Here is a 24,871-nt window from a genome sequence, read left to right as displayed (position 1 = left end):
ATGGAAACCACCATTTCTTTAGAATAGATGAAGAGAACAGTTACATCTATTCTAAAGGAATGGTGGTTCCCATTAATTTGAGAATTTAAGTTACAAGTGATGTATTAGTACAGAGGTAGGATTTTTTTTGTAATACAGTCACCACTTGTCTTACATGAGGGTTATGTTTGTATGTCTGAGCATAAAGCTAACACGGCAATTTAAAATTACATTGAAAATCTCTTACATTCAAAAAACATGTATTGTCTGTTTAAAAATTACAAGAGGTAGAAGGGAACCGAGACTGAATGAGCGAACAGCAGCTTCATTCTCCAATCTCAATCTCACTCTCAGGCATTTTATTTAGTAAGTGGACTGGCAGGTGGAATTGCCTACACTATTTAAACTGCTTTTCTATTTTTTATTTTACCAGTAGTTGAATTCACACAAGCCAACTCTGCCATAAAATGAAAGGCGACTGTACACATGACTTAAATTAAAAAACTGGAGAAGACAAAAGTAGACCACTAATTTAAAAGGGTGGTTCCTGCCTGTTATATACAAGCCACAATACAACTGCAGTGTGCGTCATACAAACTAATAGTACCTGAGCTGGCTGGAAGAGATGGAGACCATGGAGTCCCTTCAAAGAGAGAGTAGAGTGAAGTCTCCTGGTGGGCCACTGATGGAGCGACCTCTGTTTTTGTGCTGGCATTGAGGTTTTTTCCATAAACCTCATTGAACATGCTGTTTGGATATCTTTCCTACAAGATCAAGAGACAGAGAGATTAGTTCCAAGCTCCAGACCTAGCCAATATTGTACAGATGGGGTAAGAACATCGGAATTCAGCTTTGCTTGTGACCACCTATGCTTCTTGTGACATTTCTATCAAAGCCTAGATGAGAGAAGATTCACTTTATCTGACAAATGTCCACAAGTTACAGCTATCTGAGAAACATGCAATGAAAAGATAACACCAGAATGAGAGCTCAGACTTATTGTGGTATAATATTTTTAATCCCACTCTCTTCAACGAGCTCAGAATGGAACACACAACTGCCTACTTCTCTCGATTTTATCTTCACCACAAAAGATAGGAGGTTATACTGAGAGCAATTGTAATTAAGAGAGCTTCATGGTTGAATGTGGTTTTGAACCCAAGTCTCCCTGGATTCGGTCCAACCTTCTAGGCACAGTAATTCCCAAGTTAAACGTTGGGGCACATTAGAAGTGCTAGTGTGCTGCATGAAATAAAAATGATTAAACCATTAAAGGCTTGAAAGCCTGCAAGAGAGCCTGCACTAGAGGCGGCCTGCAGCATCTCTGTATGGTTCACTGCTATGGCCTTGTCTTTTTCTATCATCTTCCAGTGGGCAAAATAATTCTGCCACATCTTTATATAGGGTGCAATCTCATAAATTCATTCAATCACACCCAAAGGGGAGTGACAGCAGACTTGCCTCTCAAAATGAGGGCCACCCAGAACAGTAGAGAAACAGAGTGGGAAGGTTCCTCTGAAAGCTTGTAGTTCTGTCTCATACACAAACACTCCCTTTCTGGCTTTAAGTTTGAAACCTGCTTCCAGTAACTGGAAGTCTGAGAACACAGACTTTCTCCAATATACATAAGAGTAGTTCTGCTGGGTCAGGTCATAGACCCATCTAGTTCAACGATCTGTTTCCCATAGTGGCCCACCACCTGACTCTTGGAAAACCCATGAGCAGGACAGAAGGCTCCCCACTGCTCCCCTGCAACTGGTATTCAGAGGCATACTGCAGTTAAACCTGGAGGCAGCATGTAACCATAGACAGGCCTATCTTCTGTGACTTTGTCTAGTCCCCTTTTTAGACCCATTCAAGCTAGTGATCATCACTATATCTCATGGCTCATACTATATCTCTAAATTTCAAACTGTGCAAAGAAATAAAACCCCACAGGCTCTTGAAGAACTGACTAGGAAAATCCTGTAGGGAAACTTGAGAACACTAAAGCAGAATTCAGCCTGCAAAATGCATCCATTTGGCCCCAGATCAGGCAAACAAGTACAACAGGAAAATACGCCAACAGAAGAGACAAATGCAAACTATACCAGAAATAAAAAGCAAAAATGAGCATACGAGGTGGAAGGTCAAGAATCAAATTGCAATTAGTGACTGCACTGCCAGATGAATCAGTATGTTCATGCTTATCGTTCATGACTTGAAAGCTCTGGAAAAAGCAGTCTCTTTTTTATTTTTTACATTTCTCAAAAGAATTCACCCTATATCAGAAAATCATAAATTTAGAATTATAAGATCAATAACACAGACTGGAATGCCGCTGTGCACATCAGTTGCCAATTCCTTCTATCTACAGCAAAATACACAACATGCCAATCATTCAAAATTATACACTACATTAGGCCGTTCTTACAAATAGCATATAAGGTAGCAAACCTGCGTCTATAGTGTATCACTTCAGATTGTAATGGGAGGGAGAGACATGATGGAATGCTTGCCCACAAAAAACAGAAAGCTAGCATGAGGGGTGGGGTGGATAAGGACGACTGGAGTAGTATAAAAAATTTCACACGATGCAGGGTTTTGTTTTTAATGGAAGAGCATCCCATTATTGAGCCTCCATTTGCTATCTGAAGTGTGGTACAGTCCAGGGACAGGCTTATCACCACACCTGCTGCTTGTGAAAAAGAGGCTTTAGAAAAACTAACATGCAACTGATGACACTGTCCAGCATAAAGAGACCAAGAGGTTCTGGCAATTAGTTACCTGATTGAGAGAGAAGCCCGTGAGGGACAGGAAAGAAGGTGACTGAGACATCAGATCTGATGGTTTCTCTAGCAGCGATTTCTTCAGAAAACCAGAGATGAGAAAAGCACCATTAGATACAGTTATTGTTGCCACCTTCCTGCACAAAACTATTTACACTGGTAACTGTTACAAGTGTGCTCCAGTAGTAGGTGCGAGAGAGGCAAACACAAGGGAGATATCTGCATAGCCCTTTTGTTAGGCAGTACAGATGTTTGGAATATATTACACAGTACCAGTAAATGTGAATCAACCTTCTAAAACTACAATTGATAGAAAACAAAATTTCAAGAAATTTAGAACAGGATTCAGACGGTTGCCCACATTAGCTAGAAAAATAAAAAGACTAATTACCTGAGGAACATCAGGCCACTGCATCTCAGCACCACAAAACACACAATATATAGGTGTAAAAGCGTTGGGCTACAGGTCCAACAGGCAACTGCCCTTTAAAGCTTTGAGGCTAATACGGAAACACATTGCTTAAAGTGCAGGCTCACTGTCTGAAATACCGATTTGCCTAACACACATAATAGGGTTGGATTTTTTTAGCCAGATGCTGATAACGCAGGCAACAGACCATATTATAAATGAACGCTTGACTATTTGTGTAACTTTTCAATTATGAATCAGTGGAGACTCTCTCCAATCTGCTACACAGCTGCATTTGTGTTGCGATATCTGCAAGAACACAGAAAAAGCATGGGATACAATACTTGGTTCAGAATATAGGATCCTTTCATTTTTTAAAAACCGTGTTTCTAGTCCATTTGGCTATAGAGAACTGAATGAGTGGGCAACAGACTGCTGAAATGTCAGAAGACAGAGGGCTGGGTTGAAAAAGAAGATTTCAAGCTACCAATGATTAGGATTCAGAGTCCTGCACAGCTACTTGCCCCTCACAGCAATGAGAAAAATAATTAAAATTGTGCAAAGTGCTCTACTTACAGAGTATACAGACAACATTTCTAATTGTCTTACCACTGTCTGAATTTGGAATCCCTGGCTGTGGAATTTTAGCTTTTTCAGCACTGATGCCCCTACTGAAAAACACATCCAACCATAATTTAATCTTGAAGGTCTCCAGTTCGGTATGTGTTAGTGAGATTAGGATGAGTGATACTCAAGTGCCTTTGTCCAAGAAAGTAAGTTGAGTATTAAGACATCAACCAAATGGATAGGTGAAGAAAAAATTCAGATTCTTATGATTATAAGAGTTATGTATGTTACTGTGACAGAAACCCAACACAACTGCTTCTAGCTTTGTGTTACCTTGGGTTGGGTAACCTGAGAACCTGAGGTACACCGAAGTGTCAACACTCTGCTACCAAACAGTCACCTGAACAAGTTGAGGAGAGGTGATTTTGGACAGTTACTGGAACGTCCAACAGCCAGACATTTATGTTGTCATCTGGTCTAGAACTGGAATGTGATACAGGCCTCAGAAACACCTGCAAACACTCTCTGCTCTCTTCTCACACTTCATAGGCAGAAGTCATCAAAGTTTGTGGGAGAAACCAAGATCCATAAAGCAACTTCAGGCAACTTGAACAGCCAGGGACAGAACTGTAACCGTAGTTCATCATCTGTGCAGATGCACGAAGCAGAGTTCTGCACACATGCAGAGATGATTCCAGAAATTTCTAGCGCTTTGGTAAATTTCATGCCCTGGCCCTTGAATGGGGAGACCCTATGCACACCCTGTGCCTTGAGAGTGGGAAGAATGTTTACTCCCCCAACTCTTTAAAGAATGCCTCCAAATCAAATTGCAGTATTTGAAAAACACTTCTAGAACTTGATGCCAGACCTGCAGAGGTGAATGCTGTGTGGGTCATGTGTCTGCACAGATGCACTCAAAGAACTATTGTTTAAGCAACCTGTTCTACTTTGTGGACTCTGCAGTCACATGTAGTGGAGACTAATTAGCTTCTCTGGTACCTGGAGATGGGTGCACTGTGGTCATGAGAGGCTATACTGCAGAAAAACCAATCCAAATGATGCATCTGCTCTTCATTTCATGTTCATGGTGTACTGGAATCATGGAAGATCTGGTGAGGAGGTAGATGTGGTGTCAGCAGTGGCCCCTTTAAGAGTTAAGGCCTGGGCTCTCAGCAAAGGGTGTGCTGCCCAGCTGCAGCCACTAGAGGCAATAGGGTCCTTAGGGATATAAGGAGCACCTGAGGCAGGAAGGGTTTGCAGGTTTTAGAAGGAGTGCAGGTTGGAGGTAGGAGAGGAGACTGACTCTGGACTTCGGCTTGGCAACTCTGACTGACTTACCTGGAATCCGACCTCGGACTGTAACTCGGCTTGTTGACTCTGGACTTTGGCCTGGATACTCTGACTTTGTGGCTAATGGACCTACTGGACTGTTGACTTACAGCTCTGCCTTGTGGACTGACTTTCTGGCTAATTGATTATCTGGCTCACTAGCTAACAGACTACTTGAACAGGCTGCGGAGAGCTGAGGAGTGCTACTATACCTGGAAGGACTGCTGCCTTAGGAACTGGGTCCCTGCAGTTTAAACAGGCAAGCTACCCTGGTGGTGGAGGCTAGCATTACTGCCATAGAGAACTGGGGCCATTGTTGGGGAACGAAAGGGGAGCTAATTAGAGTGGGCATAAGTTCCCTAAGTGGGGCTTGGATTGGGAATCTGGCAGAACACATGGCATACATAGTGCTTGATAAAAATCAATGGCATCAACCACACTGCTGCTGTGCAAAGTTACAAGAATGGAACATCTTTATCTCATAATTGAAAATGAAACCGCTCTGGCAGAATGCCCTTCCAAAAAGGCTGGCAGCTCTTTTCTGGCTATTAGCTGGTCTTACAGATCAATCCTATGCATGTCTACTTAGAAGTTAGTTATGTTAAGTTCAGTGAACTTAACATAACTAAGTATGTGTGTAGAGAATTGCAACCCTAGTTACCCAGTAACCAAGATACTTGTTGGAACATTTTCACTCTTTGGGCTCCAGCAGCTTATACGCACTAACTGTCTGCCTGGGATGATGCAGTTCTGGGAGTCCAAAATGAAGGAAGCTCACTTAATGTTCAGGGTGTACAGGGTTTCTCTCCATCTGAAGTCAGGTTTTGAGACAGGTTTACGTTGTAATTAATGAGGAAAACCAAGACCACCATACGATAAAATGTCCAGTCTCTGGACTAAAATCTGACAAACAGGGGGTCAGAACATGAAGAACACTGTTCACTGACTCTGTGGCAAAGTAATGAGTATCAGAAAACCTTGTTGTAAGAGCAAAGTGGTGCAGGTCCACTACAGCTTGCTCATAAGTTGAACAGCTTGCTCATAAGTTGGGACAAAACCAAGAAGAAACTTAATGACAGAAACAGATTCGAGATGGGCACCAATTAGCTAGACTTTTGAAGAAACTTCTGATTAAAGAGTTGCATTGTTTTCAGCCTTCCAACTGGCTTTCTGGTGGTGCTTCCTGCTAGCATTTGTAGACAGCACAGAAACAGCTGGACACAGGGGAAAGCAACAGGAGGGCTGCCATCAGAGACCAGATAAGTTATGTGCACAATGGGGGATTTGTGAAATGTGGATAAGTGAAACTGCAGATACGGGATCACACCTGTATTTTTACAAGTTTTTCAACAAGACTTTTCACCGCTTTTCAACAAGTTCAACAACCACTTTTAGAAGTTCACAAAGCGGTTTACAGAGAAAATAGACTAAATGGCTCCCTGTTCCAAAAGGGCTCACAATCTAAAAAAATGCAGAATACCAGAAACTGCCACTTGAAAAAATATTGTGCTGAGGTAAATGCCAATCAAAAAGGTGCATTTTTTTGCCCAGTTAGGAGAATATAAGAAACTTGGTAAAAAAGAAGCCTTAATTGGAACCAATCCTTCAGGGAGCAAGGCCTGTCAAAGAGTCTGAATCAAAAATATTTTGTAAATATTTACTTCCCGTCTTGAGGATGCACTGGTGTTTAAATTGGCAGCTGATTAACAGCCCAATCCTCTGCTTCCTAGCACCCAGGGCCACAGCAGCACTGAAATGGCTACTGTTGCCTCCTATAGGGCTGGGAAACAGCACTGAGGCTATTTGGGGTAAAGGAGCTTACGCTTACACTCCCTTACCCCATATAATGACCAGGCAGCCCTGATGGGTCTCCTTGGATCTGCACCAGTTATTGAGTGGGCACAGATTCGAAGAGACCAGTGTTGGGTCTCTCAGGTCGAGAGGGGGGGTTAAAATATGGTGGCAGAGCCTGCCACCATCTCTGCCCCCCTCCCTGCCTCAGAATGCCCCCCCACCTTGACTTACCATGCTGCTGCCTGCCTGGTGCTGGTTCAGCATGGGCTCACACTGCACCAGTACTGGGCTGGCATGAGCCCATTTGGATCAAGCCCTAAGTCACAAGACAGAAACTGATTGACAGCTCATATGACTGCAAGAGCCAGAATCCCTTTCAGGATAGAATCCACTAAAAAATTCCGAAAGAGAAAGACTTGTGCCTGACCCAGTTCATACACCATTCCTCTTAGGCACCTTTGATAAAGAAGTTTTATGCCCACACATCTTGGTTTGAAGTTTCCACATGAATCTGAAAGCTGGAATTCCTCTCTTGATGGAATTTTAAGCAACTTACTTGATGACAAGTACTTTTACATGTAAGCTGTTTCAGCAACTTACTTGATGACATGTACTTTGGTCACAGCTGTATAACACCATGCATGCATGTGAAATGCCAGAATTGAGCTTTTGATTAAATCTATTTAGGCAGCTTTGATTGTGAAGACTTATGCTGCCACATCTTAGCTTCCTGGATAAAGTCAAGGTAAAAAAAAATTGTAGTTGTAGTCATTTATTGGAAGAAGTTAAAATTATGTTAGTGGTGGAAAAAACAGATGGTACCTGAAGTCTGAAAATAGTGAACTGGGTAGGCGGCTTCTACAGTGTAGGTTCCAAGCAAAACTACCAGTTCCTGCTAATTGATTACATTAATAAAAGACACAAACATTCACGACATTGGTCCCTGCAGGACAGTGGGCAGGAGTAGTCCCATTGGGGTAATGGGGGAGTTTAGCCACATAGTGTCTCCCCTATCTTTTTGAAAAAAACAACAAATACTGACACTGAGATAAAATAAGTTTAATAACTGAGGTACAGGTGTCTTAATTTTGGAAAAAATGAGGGAGAAACAGGCAAGCCAAAAGAGCAATGCTGCTGAGGCAGCAGTCCCAAAGGAACTGAGGGACTGGGTGTTCTTCCTGCTCTCAAGGTTGTGCAGAGGATCTTGCCACTTGTGGAAAAGGGCAGAACATCTGACAACGCTCTAGAACAGGGGTGCTCACACTTTTTTGGCTCGAGAGCTACTTTGAAACCCAGCAAGGCCCGGAGATCTACCAGGGGGGAAGGAAGCGTCTGACAGACACCCCCTTTGATGTATGGAGCCCCTGCTGGACCAGGTCAGAGGAGGCCCACCAAGTCCAGCTTCCTGTGCCCCACAGTGGCCCACCAGATGCTTCAGGAAGCACACGGGAGGCCTCTCCTCTCTCCCCACCCCACATACTGGGGGCAGCCACAGGTCCCCCCAAGAGGCACATGCCCAGCCTTGCTGCACTACGGGGGGGAGGAGCTCCCCACTCCCCAACCCCCCCAAACTCTTTGTGGCTGTGCCCCGAAGACCAGCAGGGAGAGGGAGGCATCGCAGGTCCCCCTCGGTAGGGGCGGGGGGCTTCCCCGTTTCCATGGAGAGGGGCTGCGCGTGCAGGCGGCAGGGGGGTCGTCTCACCTGTCAGCCCCGACTGAGGGACTGGAAGGGAAGGGGAGGGTCACTTGGGGCCTCCTGCGGCTACCGCCATCAGAGCGACTCCATCTCGAACTCCCGCCCCCTGAAGAGCAGCTAAAGTGTCAGTTTCAGTGTCAGTTTAGTGTCAGCTAAATAGCCACTAGACGAAACTGACATATTAACAGTTTGGAGAGACAGGGCTCTGCGATCTACTCATTTTGCCTTGCGATCTACCGGTAGATCACGATCTACCTATTGAGCACCCCTGCTCTAGAACATGGGTGCCCAAACCCCGGCCCGGGGGCTATTTGCGTACTCCCAATCTGGCCCACGGGGAACTCCCAGTCTCCAATGAGCTTCTGGCCCTCTGGAGACTTGCTGGTGCCCGCATTGGACCGACACAACTGTTCTCAGCATGAGGGTGACTGTCTGACCTCTCGCATGAGCTGTGCAACAAGGGCTGCTTGCTGTTTGACATCTGTGATGCAGCAGTGGAGGCAAAAGAAACACTGGGTTTGCTTTGTGCAAGGCTTTTTATAGGCCTTGAGTTATTGCAAGACCTTCATTCATTCATATAAGTTCCATCTCTAATATACTCTTTTATGTAAATTTATTCAAATTTTATTTCCCGCTCCCGACACAGTGTCAGAGATGATGTGGCCCTCCTGCCAAAAAGTTTGGACACCCTTGCTCTAGAAGCTTCTGTGGTCAGCTCTATGCATAACCAGAACTCCACTAAATGGTGTGACTGCACAGAGATGAAGAGAGTGCAGGTGGTTAAAGACATACTGAAACTCATTGAAGATTACAGAGAGCCAAACACTATTCTACTAATAGGAAAGAATAATCCAGCAGCTACACATTCCAGTTCAGAAACTTGCCTGTATAGTACTTGAAATTTCACAAAAGACCATTGGTCAAAAGAAAAAAGGAAGAGAGACATATGCAACTTGTAGAAATTAAAGAACAGGAATTTAATGAACAGAAGCAATCAATCATCCTAGGCAACCTGATAGACTGAACTGCGTTACAAGCTTTACCCTTTGTATTTTTGCACTGATGAAAAAGACCACCACTCCCTGAACTTCACTGCAGAAGTCCTGGGGAATTAAATCAGTTGTGTGTTAGCATGAAATTCGAGAATCTAGTCTTTGAGTCAAAAGCTATATCTAGAATTGCCTAGAAACCCAAGTCACTTTGATGATCACTCAAGGCTCAAACCATGGATCATTCCATCCCCCCTGCAACCAAAAACCTTGAGCTATACAACAAAACATAGTTGCTAACATAACTTAGGAAATAAGGTAAGACCAACCAGTATAATGATGACCCATCCTTATAAACAATCACCAGAGAACTCTGATACCAGATACAACTTGGGATCAACTGATGACAACTCCATCCTCAATCATTTTTAATTCTTTATAGTTCTCCCATCCTGTCCATCTATACAGCCAACTCCCATAGGGAAGCCATTAAAAAGCACTCCCTTCTCAGCAGTGTTCTGTGTGGCCACAGCAATGAGCCAAAGCACTTACACTCTGTGCTGACCCAAATGCTAAATGTATCCCTATGCAGCACTATCTCTCTGGGGACTACTGGTGCTGCTGGCATGAAGAAGTTGCATGTCCTTGGGGTGATGCATCGGGTAAGGGGCTTTCATGCAATTATGAGAGAGTGTTTTGGTCACCTCCACCTGGAATCTGTAATATTCAAAATGGCCTGAGTTCATGATACCACAGGGGTTTGATCAGCCTCCCAGAATCCAATAGACTATACTAGCTCTTGTCAGGATTCCCAACAAACAATCATAAATCTCATCTTGGAAAAGCAGGCAATATACAAATGACTCAAAAGCAACATTTGAAGAAAGTTTCAATCAGTGCCTATTCCTCAACATACAGTGAGCAAGATGGACACTTCTTTGATGTGACTAACACCAGAGTACTTCCCTGGTGTCCATCATGCAAGGGAGCAGACTCTCTTGCATTACACTTGTAGTGAGGATGAGAAAAAAAGTTTCTGAATTTCACCCAAGCCTCAGCTGGTGATTTCCTCGAGTCTATCATCAGACACATCCTGGCTGACTTATGAAGTAAATACATAAAAGGCCTCAATTTAGGGTTTTTGTTTTGAGCAAGAATTTAATCTGCTTCTCTTCCTATCACACCAGTACATGGATATCATATAACTTCAACACTTCAATGTTTGACTAACTGCTCTTTATAACAACAGAATCCTCTAATTTATGCTAGTTATCACACAGAGAACCAAGTTCATGGGAGACACATCTATCAATGGTAATTACTTCTCCAAGTGCAGAGAAGTACACCTCTGAGTATCAGATGCTGGAGATAAGCAGGGAAAGGCTTTCATCCTCATATTCCACTTGTGAGCTTCCAGAGACATCTGGCTGCCTGATGCAGCAAACAGAACGTTAAACTAGATGATCTAGCAAGGCAGCTCTTATGTTCTTTCTATGGACAGATATGAGTAACTTATCAGATGTCTCAGACCCTCCGTTAGCTCAATGAGTTGTTTGTGTGGGCCACACAGGAGAAATGCAGAAGGTGCCTGAGGGTTCCTCAAAAGGAGGAATCAGTGAGCTTCATGTATCTTACAGCTTCTGTTCCATACATGTGTACAAGACCAACATCTTTCATTACAAAATTCAGTTTCTGCAAAACCAAAAACAAATGATTTTCTCTTTTTCAGTCTTTGATCTATTTAGATATTGGCTCGTTCTTTCATATTATGATATACTCTGAAGAGAGACTGTATGGCTTTATACAAGATAAACAGAAAACTGCAAGTTTTAAAGTGGAAGTTCTCAGCAAACCAAGAGATCAAGATTGGATCTGCTGGGTTACAACTTCCTGACTTTGTGACCATACCTGCTTAAGAGCTCTGGAGTAGGAACACATTCAGTTAGAACAGCTTCTCCTGCCCTAGTGCTGCAATAAGTCAGTTGCCCCCTCCTCTCTCACTGTCGAGAGGCACCTGGTTCATCAATGACTAAATTACTGCAAAAAAGCAAAGTTATGGTGGGACAAACCTCCCAATATTGTTGTCCCTTTACCAGACCTTTTAAGGCACCAGGTGCTGGGTCAGAAAGCAACAACCATAAGACCAATTAGATATTATATAATTATGCAGAAGTTGCTTCCTCCTAGCAGATCTACAGAATGCCAGGCCTATGAGTTCTCCCTTTAAAATTTCCCCATGAAGAGTATTTCGGCAAGGGATATGAATTTCACATATCTGATTGATCTCGCAGGAAAAATAAATAAAAAGATATGCCAAAGTTAGTGCAAGAAGCAGCAGAATTAAGTCAAATACATACAAAGAGGCTTCGTCCCGGAAGAGAGGCGAGAGGCCCCAGCAGAGCTGGGTAAAGATCAGGAGGATTAGAGAAAATCAGCTCTTCCTCCTCCTCCAAGGCAGCCAGACTCTTTAACAGGTCCGGAGGAAGCAGAGGGGAGCTCTTGGGGTCCTAGTGACAGAAAGGAGCACAGTGAGATGCAGCAAGAAAAGAAGAAAAAGTAAGAATAGAAGTAGATAGGCAAGGATTCTAGAGAAACAGAAAGAGGGTCCATATGAAGCACAAGGAGCGCAAGGCAGGCTACTGTACACAAGAAGGGAACGAAAGGACAGTTTATGCCAGCATGCAAAAGCAGCTCACAGAGGTAAAGAGCAGGATAACAAAGAACTCAAGGGGAGAAAGAAATTGAGGCAAAACACACGTAATTCCTTCTTTTGCATTTTAGGAGTCATGCTGCTTCCGATCAAGCTGTCAAACTACTGGGCCCCCCTTATGGAGAATGTAATCTTCACAACTTACTAACAAAAAATATTTAATTTCCAGTATCTTGACTACCTGGTCAGTGGCAGGTAGCACAAGAGTTATCGTATCTAAATTAAACAGACAAGGTACTACAGTCAATATTCCCTTATTCTCATGATCGCTTCTGGATCTACAACTGGCAGGATTTTTTTCTTCACCTACTACACAGAAACTGGATCTTTTTTCTCTAATATGGTCAGGTTTCTAGCACTCTTTCAAAGGTGCACAGAATATCAGCAAACTTGGGTAATGAGATTTATGCTCCTTTCCATAAATATTTCTTGCCCCCATCCTTGGCATACCCACACCCTATTACTTTTACTATGAACCTCTCACTGCCCAATACTGTTTCCCTCAAAAGTCTCTAATCTGCAATTGCTGGGATGAGATCAAACACTGAAGTTACTGAAAATAACCTGAATACACGAAACAAGATATCCAAACATGCAGAACACTATTATTGTGCCTCCATTCCCAAAGACAAACCTTGGAGGTCTGGGGAGACCTCTTAAAATGTTCTTAGAGAACACTCATAGATGATAGCCTTAAATAAAAACAGAAACTAACTTTCTACCTCAGCATCTTTGCAACTACCAATATATACCACCTGAACTCCTGGTTTGCACTATAGGGTAACTTATAAAGGAAGGCAGAGGTTAACTGCAGCAGCATTGCTTAGCTGAAAGCACAACTGGCAAAGCACTGACACAGCAAAAGACGACAAAAGCAAGCAACAACAAAAAGCAAACAGGCTATTTGTCTTCTGTTCTTTGACTGAATTGCAACATTAATTATCAGAGTTATTTTTATGGTCAGTCTTTGGCAGAATAAAGCTGTTGGTGTACTCAGGTGCAAGTGATTGGCTCAAGCAGAACATGGGTCTCACTATGGCTTTGGTGGTCCATCAGTACAGAAATAAACATATTTAAGTGCTTGTGCTTCTGTCACTTTCATGCACCTGATATACTAAGCAGCTTGAAGGCAACAGTATCAGCTCTTTAGCAATTGCCTGCTTCAAGATTCCTAGAGTTACTGCATTTCTAAAAAACAGTCATACTAAATCAGTTGGCCTCTGAAATTTGCGGGGTCTCCATGTAGTGGTGCTGATAACAGAGATGTGAGCTTCCCCATCCAAACTCTTTCAGTATAAGAACTGACAGGACAGGAGGCAGAGTGCCCCCCACCAACCTATTGGGGTCATTCCCCTTTTCGATAAGTGTCTATCCTATCACTTAAAGCCCATGTGGTTTTGCTGTTTCACTTTTGTTGTTCCCAGTTTATGGTTAAAAACCAATCCCTCTGGGATTGACTGATTTACTTTTGTCTAGTTAAACCTAGGGACTGTCTAAAGATAAATCATGGTATGTGGAGACTTACAATGATAAAAATTTTAAGAACTCTTGTAATGATCTGTAAGTTTTGGTAGAAATTCACACTCAAAATGGAACATGAACTTTGGTCAGCTTTCCACAAGATAGTGCTCTGCCCCACTTCTCTTGCTAAGGTCACTCACTGAGACACCTCTTCAAATAAGAGAGAGACAAACTGTTTGGGGAAAGGGAAGAGGCATTATAAGCAAGATTTAAAAGGCCTGCTGCTATTAGGTATACTCAATATCAAAAGGCAGCAAAAAAATAACAAGCAGCATCTTAAGAACACATTGTGGTTACTCTTATATCTTAAACCACAGCTGAACTAGGGATCTGGTGAATGTTCCCAAACTTTTTTGAAATTAAAAGGAAGCTTGGGAGGCTGAAACATTCCTCCAAAGACCCACAAAAGCATCTCTTTTCCACACATTTCCCCACTATTCACTGCCCCTACAACAGCAAGTTCCATTTTTTGCTTTTCCTCCCCAACATGATTTCTTCTTGTAAAATGTAAAAGCAGAGTGATCACGCCCCGCCTCTGCTAAAGCGGAAGTGGAGCGCAATCGCTCCGCTTTCACTGCTGCAGGAAGCCCTGCCAAAGGTTCGCACCGGCTCCCCACACCCGGGGGAGGCTGCAGGAGGCTTGGGTAAGTGCACTCAAGCCCCTGCAGCCCCGAGCCCCACTGCCTCTTCCCTGCCTGGTGCCTCCAGGCTGTCCCTGTCCCTTAAGGGGGCAGAGGCCAGGGCCCACAGACTGGGACGTCGCAACGCCCTAGTTTGAAAAGCCCTGGGTTATTGTAATGACCACAGCTGAGTGACCACTATTCAGATGATGAAGGGACATCTCTGCATAGGGCTCCACCTCTTGTGCAGCACTATTGGACATCATATGGAAGAGAAGGAAAAAGAGGCACACAATGCCAGCAGATCCATGTTTCTTGATCTAGTTCAGTGGGTTCCCAAACTTCAGTTGGGACCAGGAACTCATACGTGCTATTAATACAGCACTTCTGGATTTTGCCGCCACCACCACCACCACCACCAATCACAAGTTAAAAAACCCTTTTTTACTTACTTGGGTTTGGCGGTGACAGCAAAACCCAGAAATGGCATAGCAAAGGTACCCACGGGTCCCCGTTTAGGTTGCTAACCTCCTCAACCCATTTCTGCTTAGTCCACAGGAGTACAAGTTTGATCCCTTTTGCAATGCTGGGAAGAAATGGCTTAAGTGACCCCCAGTTTGGGAAACATGGATCGAGTTCTACCCCGTTAAGTGAACCATGTACACATGACCTTCACACTCTTGACGTTCAGTGCAGTGGAAAATTTTGCTTTTTCAATTGGTATACTGGGAATTCATTTATTGGCATTATGCTCTACATTTGTTCTGCCAGTCTTATTTGGAATTTGCACCAATGGTTTGTAATTTCATTTCTCTGTATTGTTTCAATTGCATTTTGGTTGTTTTTTTAAATATGTAGCTATTTCTTTGATGAGCCACTTTAGCTGTTGTACAACCAGAAAGGCACAATAAAAATATAAACACCACCAATAGGAAGGTTGGCAAATACTTTGTTCTCCCTCCCAAGTTCCCAGAAGTGGGGGGCTCTTTCACATCCTACAGACTCTGGGAATATAAGCATTGTTAACAAACCAAGGGCACAATCCTAATCTCACTTTCCTGGGAGTAAGTCCCACTGAACACAATAGGATTTACTTCTGAATAGACCTGGTTAGGACTGTGCCCCAAAGTCAGTCAACTTTTGACTTAAGAGGAGAAAACGGAAGGGGGGTGGAATTCGTGCCTTTGCAGGCTTAACTTGCATGTAAGCCCATTTAACTGTCCATAAGAAAAATCAAGGGGTAGAAGCAGTGAGACAACTACAGATGTTCTTAACAAATGTCTGAAAGAAATAATATGGCAGGGAGACTGGGATGCCGCACCTGCCTGCCCCAACGGGTCCGCCTACGAACCACCAGGGTGCCCAGTGCTAGATTCGTTTTGGGCACAAGGAAGCTATTCTTCTCTTCCCAAACACTGCCAACTGTTCAACAATTAACCGGCACATTTACCTCAAAACCCATCCTAGGCACTGCATCCTGCTCTGGGCGGAAGACTCCTTGCTGACGTTTCCCTCGGCGGTCCATGTTAACTTGCTGCTGTGCAATCACAACACGATTATCGGTCATGCCATAGGAGTCCCAGTAAAATTCTGGCACCTTGACCTCTGAGGGGTTATGGTTATATGGCTCCATGGGGAAAGGCTTCATTTTCTTCTCCAGAGGCTGCTGCTGTTGCAGGAGGTGAGGCTGCAATGACTGTTCAAACAGTTTTAGGGGATCCTGGCTCTGAAGATAGTAGGGCTGCTTCACAGGCATGATCTTCCCCAATGGGCCTTGGACCTGAGGAGGGTTCCACAGCTGCTTGGAGTCCGCCTGGGAGTACTAAGAACAGACATTCCTGTGGTCAGCATAACCTCTACTTAAAACTCAGGAGACTCTGAATTTAGGTTTCTAGCCACCAAGAGACCAACATGACAAACTGCATATTCTTGCTCTCCCAAAAACAGTGATGTGGGGTTGACATTTTTCTCTGACTGCTATATTATTCTTCACAAAAAGTTCACCATTTCTAAAAACGTAATGTTCATAAAATCAATATATAATTAATTGATTCCATACTCGAACTAGACAGTTTCAAAATTGTTATTAACTTTTTTCCATGATTAGTCCTAGGAAATACATCCCCCAGGTTTTGGACATGCCAAAATTAGTATGTTTCATTTTCAGTATCTTATTTTTTTTCCTTAAAATCTACGTAAACAATCTATATGATGTGCATGCTGTTGAATGGTACTATCTTAAAATATTTAAAAGTATTTTCACAAAAGTTTTGAGCTTAACATTTAAGGGCACAATCCTAACCAGGTCAACTCAGAAGTAAGTCCTATTTTGTTCAGTGGGACTTACTCTCAGGAAAGTGTGGTTAGGATTGCAGCCTCAGTCACTTTATTCCATACCAAATCATTTTCTTAATCAAATTCTTTAGTCCAAATTCTTTCGAACATTAGAAAAATCTGAAAAATTGACATGGCATATTTTTACATTTAATGAACAAAACTAAAAAGCTAAACTAACATGCTAAAGTGGAACCCAGTTAAGCATTAAAAATTTTTCCAATTCCAAATTTTCCTGAAACCCACATCACAGATGAAAAATAGTCAGCAGTTTTACTTCTCTACCAGCCAACTAGACATTGAACTGGAAGTCTCTTAAGACACTAACTACAGGAAAAGCATAGCAAGATACATTATTGTTCCTCCCTAAAGTGTGCTGCATTACATACACAACCGAATATAAAAATATGTATGAACTGTCATTACTCAATACACAAGGGCACAACAGCACACTATGTACCACCAAGCAGAACCTGCTGGCTTACTGCTCTTAAAGTAAAGTTCCTAGATCTCACAATCAGAGGGGAACACTGCAAAATGTTTTAGCAAATAGCATACAGATGAGCACACTTTCCCATATTAAGACTCCTCTTTTTTAATAAATGCAGTTTGCTGTATCACAGGGCCAAATCTGCATCCTATCGAAACAAGCAGTAAAACTACAACAGCCTTAATGATTAAAAGACTGGCCCCCACAGATCTAAATGAAACTTTAGGGACAGCTTATAACAATTTAAAATGTGCCTTGTATCAGAGGCCTGTGCCAACAGGCTCCAGTCACCTGCCCCCAACTCTGACATAGTTTACTGTCTTCTCTCATTCCCTGTCTGTACATTTCCATTCTGCCTTTTTGTAGTGTTTTGAGTATTCATATCTGAACCTAAACTTTTCCTGACCAAAAATGTGATTCACCCCCCAGTCTGATCTAGTCCAGACTTTGAGTCTACTAGAACCTCTCAATCACAGTTCTGTTCAAAGCTCACCTGCTGGAACCCAGAGTGGTGTGGAGGGCTCTTCCCTAAGGCCTGCACGGCTTTTGTAGGGGACTGTTGCTGCTGCTGGGCCAGAGCCTGGACTTGTAACTGGCTTGCAGACTGTGCTGTTGCCTGAGCTGGTAAGGATGCAAGGGGCTGCTGAGAAGGGGATGATGTCTGCTGAGGTCCCTGGTTCATTGGGCCTGGTCCAGAGGGCCGCTGCTGGCTGTAAGGAATGTGGGATTGCTTCCCAGCTTGCACCTGGTTTCCTGCAGGTGAATGAGCTGCAGGCTGAAGAAAGGTTCCTGGGACAGAAACCCCACCTGGAAAAGTGTATCCTGAGCTCATAGAAAAAGCCACAGGAGGGGGAATCACATAGGCTGGAGGTGGGAAGCCTTCAAAACAGACAAATCACACACAAAAAACAAGTCAGACACATGTTTAAAAATCGGTTACTTTCTAGAGCAGGGCATAGCTAAAGGCCTCTATGGACTTTCATACTCTCTGAGATTGCCCCCAAGGACAGATCATTATGGGGCCTTTAGCTTTCACCCCTGGCTCTATCTTTTTAAAAAGTTTTAAACCTGTAGTTAAGGCGATCCCATGCACACAAGATTTCTCCCGAATCAACCATCCATTCATTCTTTCCTGCAGTAAGAAAAGGATAGGAGGAGGAAGTATTGGAGCCTCCCTTTCAATCTCTCATTATGGAAAATTTGGGGGCAGAGACAAGGGAAAATCTAGACTACTGCAACATCCTACAAGGCCTTTGGAGATATTTTTCCAAATGTTCTATTTATAGGTGTGTGTTACACAAAACATAGTATTTCTGGGAAATTATGGGTTGCTCTGCACATTGGTTTTTTTCAACACCAACCTTAATCTCATCAGTGAAAAAGGTGTGTATTTTGCAGCAGTAGAACTATCTTTTGCACAAGCAGACTATATGGTTAAGGATATCCATATACCCACTTTCCAACAAAAACATTCACAAAGTGGTTTACATAATATTACATAGGAGGCAACTTTCCATTCTGTTTACCTGAAGCAGAAAGGACATTTCTGCACTACAGAAGATAATTTTGTGCCTCAAAGTACCATGAGATGTAACATTTATCATTTATCCATCACTAATCACAGTAATTCATGTTATAGGATCAGGAAGAGAACAGTAGATATGCGGACTGATTGATTGATTGATTAATATGTGGATGGCACTGGTGGACTATATTTTAAAAAAAATAGAGAAGCTTATATCATTGCTTATTTGCAATGCTGAGTGCAAGAAAATGATACCCGACAAGACATAGGCATTTGATATTGGAAGATTACCCAACTCCCATAATACCTCCTTAGACATTGTTAATACTTATTGACAGATTTTATCTGGATATGCATATGTAAGTTGCTGTTAAATACACAATGAATAATAGAATATATTCTTGTTCTCTAATGAGTTTCATTTGAAACTTATTCTTGAGAAAGTTTCATTCATACACAACATCCAATTGTATTAATTGCAGCTGAATGTTTCAAACATTTTCAGCCTTTTATATGGCAATTGCTGCTTCTTGTAAATTATATTTTAAAACTTAATGTAATTGGCAGTTCAGAGAAGGATGAAGATTTTTTTACCTGGCCGGCTGGGAAGAGGCGGGAAAGCTCCTGGGTGATGGATGGGGATGAACTGCGAGTTGCTGGCCTGGTTTGGAGACTGATTTACTGGTGTTTTCCTGGCTTCAGACACTGGAGTCTTCCTCAGTTCAGTCTGGGATTTTACCTAAGGTGATAAATCATTCAAGTATTAATACTGGATTTTGTCTCTGCCAACTTCTTCCTATTTGAAAAGATGGGACTAAAGTTTGCTCAAGACGTATTGATTCTTGCCTGTGATGTATGTTCCCTATCCCATCAGTCTGAGAATTATGAGAATGAGTTCAGATATAGAAAATGAATACAATGACACTTTCACTGTGCTGTTCTGGTCTAAACCAAGCTGTGTATATGATGCATTTTAAATATAAACCCATTATACCAGAAGGATAGTGCTGCCATCCTATACTTGTCTTGATCATTTATATCTACCACAATCTTAAAATGCATATTTTATTTCAGAATTACTGTATCAATTTCTGCAAAACAAAAACAAGGTCTGAGCAGCAGCACACAGCAAATTTTGAGGCCACATAAACAAATTTATATACTACTATTGACGGTGTATGAATAGTATTAAAATGCAGAAGTATGGAGAATCACTCTGTATTATAATGTAGAAAAATATACAGAGAACCGCTTCAGGGTGTTTTTAAAAAACATTTTCAACATTTATCCAGCTGTTGGATTTTTAACCTTGTTTTCACCCTGTCATACCTTTCTGAATGTAAAAACCACATCTATGCAAGATATGAAACCAAGAATATACACTGTTCTGTTTTCACTATATACATGCCTATATAACATTCTGCATCATGAGGCCAGTTTCAGTGGGGCCATATGCCCCCAAAATAGGTATTCCTGCACCACTTCCAAGCGTGTCCACATATTGAATGCAACATTTACTTATGACCTACATATGCAGGCAGGCCTAGGCCTTAATCGAACAATTGTTATCCCATCAAATCTAGAAAGTGAACAATGATGAGGGTTGGAAAAAGCTGAATTAGCTGTTTTTAGAATTTTGATGCCCTAAATTGAATGGGATCCATTTAACATGCTTGACATATTTAGTAATTAACACGATTTTTAAAATTTTAATTACTCTATAAATCTCATTTTTTCCAATAGTCAAAAGTACATGAGTGCCCCAGTATCCACGGGAGTTCCTTTCCGGAACCCCTGCAGATACTTGAAACTATGGATACTGGAGGTAAGGGGAGCTGCGCTTTCCTGCATGGCCTCTGCAAGCCTCAGAATGGCTGGTTCAATGAAAAAAACACGACTTCCAGTTTTGCCTCATAATGCCTTTCAGAGGCATAAAAGTCACTTCTGGTTTTTCTGCAAAACCAGAAGTCAATCTTTTTCATTGAAACAGCCATTCAGAGGCCTGCAGAGGCCACAGGTGGACACACACAGCCTCCATGGGGCTCAGAAGACCCTCTGGAGGCAATTCTGGTATCCATAGATACTGGGGCACACTGTACATTCAATAGCAGCATGCTCATTGGGCCTAGGGGCAGGCCAGAAATGCCCAGTGGATAAGCATGTTTCTGCTCCTTCACCATATGTACCCCATCTAGATATATAGGTTTATAAGAAGGGCTTTAATAAAATTAGTGATCATCACTGCCTACGTTAGTCCAAGTTCCATTTCTCTCACCATCCACTGTAGTTTCAAAGCTGCTTAAAACAAGATAGATTTCTTACATGAGATCGAGGAAAGTCTTCAATGTTACGTTTTTATAAACCACTTAGCCAACAACTAGCAGAATCAAATGACTGAATGAGAGAATTTGGAGATTAAGGAGAAATGACAAGAGTACTTAGCAGGAGATTAAAGAAAATGCTCTAGTACAAAAGGAATGCTAAGTGATTTAAGATTAATGCTAAGCTTACATCAGCCTGTGTTACAACTTATACTCTCCTATGAAGATTCCTTCCTTGAAAATACAGGTATGCACTGGGCCACTTTAAACTGAAAATCAGATAGCGCAGCTACAGATATTGTGCATAAATGGCAATCGATTGTCATAACGAACAATGATAAAGGCTACTGCACCAACCATTCATTTTTTAAAAATGCTAGAACACCACAGATACTCGCCTGTAAGTCGATTCCACAGATAAGTCAAGGGCAGGTTTTGAGTCAAAAAATCATGGAATTTTCTATGACCCTCGGATAAGTCGGGGGTTAAAATTAGGGGGGGTGTCTGACTATAGTTTTGTCTGATTTTACTCGAGGCCAGTTCCTGAAAAATGACCTACCAGTAATTGTTACCTAACCTTTTTGTAAGCACTATCAGAGTAAGTGCACTGTAAACAACATACCTGTAAACAACAATGGTTCCCAACCTGGTATTCAGGGGCACTCAACAGGACTTTTAGGGGTACTTGAAAAAGAATGGCATAATGCAGGTCATGCTCCAGAATGGCTTGCAGGGCGAGCAAGGCAGAAAGGGAGGTAGCTAGTAGGCAGTGAAAGCCCCACCAATAGCTAGTTTTTGGTCATCAATAAATGTATGCTGAATTGATTGAAAACCAGCATAGTAAAAAAGCGGAAACATAATATGGAAAGTGATCAATCACCCAGAATTTCTCAGCACACTTCCGGTGCAAAACAGTACAAAGGCAGAGTCTTCTGTTCTTCAAACAGATAAAAAGAGAAAACACTGACGAATACATGAAGTCTGGGTTTTCATATGGAGGAGATGAGGGTTTGTATTATTAATTACAACATTTTGCTAATAGGAAGGGTACAATTTATGGAAATGGGCTGCCAAGGGATATGCAAGTGAAAAAGGTTGGGAACCACTGCAGGAGATCCATGAATCAAATCCACCTTTAAGGTGTCTGGTGTGTTAAGCCCAAAGCTCTACATATACAACTTATAACACATAACTGAGAGTGTGCAATTCAGTTCACAGCAGAGAGATGAGCTGCATATAGTTGCAACCCTTTTTACTCAAAAGTAGACCCACAGTTTTCCATGGGTGTTATTCTTAAGTAATGGTGCACTGAATTGTAGGCTGGGATTTTATTTCAAATGGAAAGGAGGATCCCATCTTGGTGTTGAAAAAAACACCATTAAAAACACTTCTGCCAAATGCATGCATTTGCAAAAAGGAACCAGGTTGCAGCAGCATTTGCAAAATTCTCTGGAGAAGAATAAAAGGTTAACTTTGGTTGGAATTTCCCAGGAAAGTTACTATAGAAACTAACCATCTCTGTATTGCCTCTGATGGGCAAGAGGTGAGAAACTAAACTTTTCAGAGCGGAAAGGCTCTGCCCTCTGATTGACCCAGAGATAAGGCGAAGTGATAATCAGAGCTTGATTACTTGACAAAAATTTTATGTACTATAGGCGAGTATCTACAGTATTTATTTCAGAGCACACAGTGTTTTGTTAGAGTCTCCTTAACAAAGCTCAAGATTTTAAACAGTTAACATTACTTTAGTACTGTATAGAATGGATCTTGGAATCCGCAGGGAATCTGTTCCTGGTCCCCCCTGCGGATACTGAGATCTGTGAGGAGCCTCACAGAAGACCTCTGGACATGACCGGAAGTGTTCTGAGGTGCAGGGAGGTCGAGAAAATGGAGGTACCTCTCAAAGGCTTTCTGAGGCATGGGGAAGCGGCATGTGGCCTCTGCACCTCAGGACACTTTTGGTTGTTTCCAGAAGGCACTTCCAGCCACATTCAGAGTCCTCTGTGGGTCCCCTAGACACGGGTTTGGAACCCGCATTGGGTCAAATCTGAAGATTCCAAACTTGCAGATAAGGAGGGCTCACTCTATATTCATTCTTCAGTCCCAATGATGGAAGAAATCTTTTCCATTAAAAATGAATTTCCCAACATCTTCAGATAGATATTTTTAAAAAGTGATCTTGTGATCCACTACATTGAAAAAGAATGTGCTTAATCTTGTTTAAATTTAAATTTTAAAAACTCCTATTTAATTTCACTATTAGGAAACTGATGAAAAGAAACGAAGTTCAATGTCAAAAGATCCCAAGTCATTACCAGGATCAATTTTTGGTGAATATGAGGTCTGTTGAAACTTCTTTTGCAACGGCGACAAATGCTTCATCGTTAACAAAACACCAAAAGAATTAAGGCCGAATTGTCAAAAATTATCCTAGGAGAGAGGGTCAGAAATGAACAGTGCCCATCAGTGGTGAAAAAAGACCGCATTTTTTTTTTTAAATTCAGCAGCACTATAAAGTTAGTTCTCTTTTAATGAGAGACCACTTCTATAAAAGGCATTCCCAGTACAGGGACTCATAGCAGAAGAGCCTTTGCTTCACTTCCAAGCACAGAGCTGCAGTGCACTTACTTGCTTTCCCTGTCATCTTGCAGCCAGTATCAAAAAACAAAGAAAGAAAAACAGCAGCTATTTCCTTATCTCCTTTTATAGGAAAAAAGAGAAAACGTGCAGATTCTCTCCTTTCTGAAAACACAGGCAAGCTGAGGGATGAAAGGAGATCCAACCGTAAATGCCTGTCCTGGCTGTCTTAATTGCTGGCTACTGCAGGCTCAGGGAGGCTTCTGAACATAAACATGCAAACAAGTACAAAGGAGATCCCCAAGAAATTTCACTGTATTGTCTTTTTTTGTTCCTTCCTTTGACTTGAAAGGTGTGTTTTCTTCTGCACTCATTTGTTAGTTTTATTTTATTTTGTCTTACTTGAATTGCAATTTTTAGTTTGATTATTAGTCACACTGGGCACCTTGGCTTGCAAGGAAAGCAGACAGAAATATTTGAAACTAAAAATATGCCAATCATATCAAAGCTTAAAAGGAACTTAGCAGCCTTCGCCAGCTTCAATGGCTGCATGTCTGTTCTTTTGATGTACAATCCTTACCTGTACTGCCACATTCTGCTTTCCCATCTCCTGCATTTTTTCCAAGCCACATTTCTTGGTCTCATTCTTCCTCTTGTTGTTGCTGTTGTCCTTCTTCCCATCATTTTTATTGGCTGTTATTCCTTTGCTATACTCCCTTCTTTCCCTGCCCACTTCCTTCGTTAGATAGCTTCGACTTTGCTCTCTGTTTACCTCTCGCGGTTTAATGTTCTCTTTGAATGTCACCATTGGCTTATCTCCTGTGTCACAGCTGCTGCTCAGGTTTCGACCTGTTGACAGCACCGACTTAAGTCCTGGGCTCCCGTCCGCAAACTGTGGTTCTGTAAGAGGTGCTTCCTGCAGAACAAGACTCTGTTTGGCTTCACTATGCTCCTCAAGTAATAATTCGGGGATCTCTGTCAGAAACAGTAGTTTCCCAACTTCATTTTCACATTGAATCAGCCTTAAACACAAAAATAAAAATGAGTTGACTTCATGTTAATGATGACATCTTAAGAGCGCTCAAACAAATAATATACAGAATAAAGTGGAAAGCAAGCATATGGCTTTTTGATATCAGATCCAGTTCCCAAGACCCCAAGACACTGGTGAAAAAGGTCTGTAGCTAGCAAGAGCAGATCCCCTAGCTGTTCAGTGAGCTTTTATAGCAGTTGAAGAGAATT

At 42.1% G+C, this 24,871-nt stretch overlaps 1 protein-coding gene across 3 annotated transcripts in view; it reads right to left on the bottom strand.

Annotated features, from left to right (window-relative positions):
• SMG7 (SMG7 nonsense mediated mRNA decay factor) overlaps positions 1-24,871 on the bottom strand; it is a 75,090-nt gene that overhangs the window by 5,546 nt on the left and 44,673 nt on the right. For 2 of the 3 annotated variants that reach the window (XM_066626385.1, XM_066626386.1), the window contains 7 exons: positions 24,210-24,651; positions 19,326-19,470; positions 17,700-18,085; positions 15,833-16,204; positions 11,889-12,038; positions 2,746-2,826; positions 587-743 (listed from right to left, as the gene is read on the bottom strand). In XM_066626385.1, the coding sequence (XP_066482482.1) occupies positions 587-743; positions 2,746-2,826; positions 11,889-12,038; positions 15,833-16,204; positions 17,700-18,085; positions 19,326-19,470; positions 24,210-24,651 (1,733 nt within the window). The remainder of the gene's footprint in view (positions 1-586; positions 744-2,745; positions 2,827-11,888; positions 12,039-15,832; positions 16,205-17,699; positions 18,086-19,325; positions 19,471-24,209; positions 24,652-24,871) is intronic. The other variant, XM_066626387.1, reaches the window with a different exon arrangement.

This window comes from Tiliqua scincoides, chromosome 4 (assembly GCF_035046505.1).
Source record: "Tiliqua scincoides isolate rTilSci1 chromosome 4, rTilSci1.hap2, whole genome shotgun sequence".
Lineage (NCBI taxonomy): Eukaryota > Metazoa > Chordata > Lepidosauria > Squamata > Scincidae > Tiliqua > Tiliqua scincoides.
Note: the sequence above shows the minus strand (reverse complement) of the source record. Positions and strands in the feature narration are given on the sequence as shown.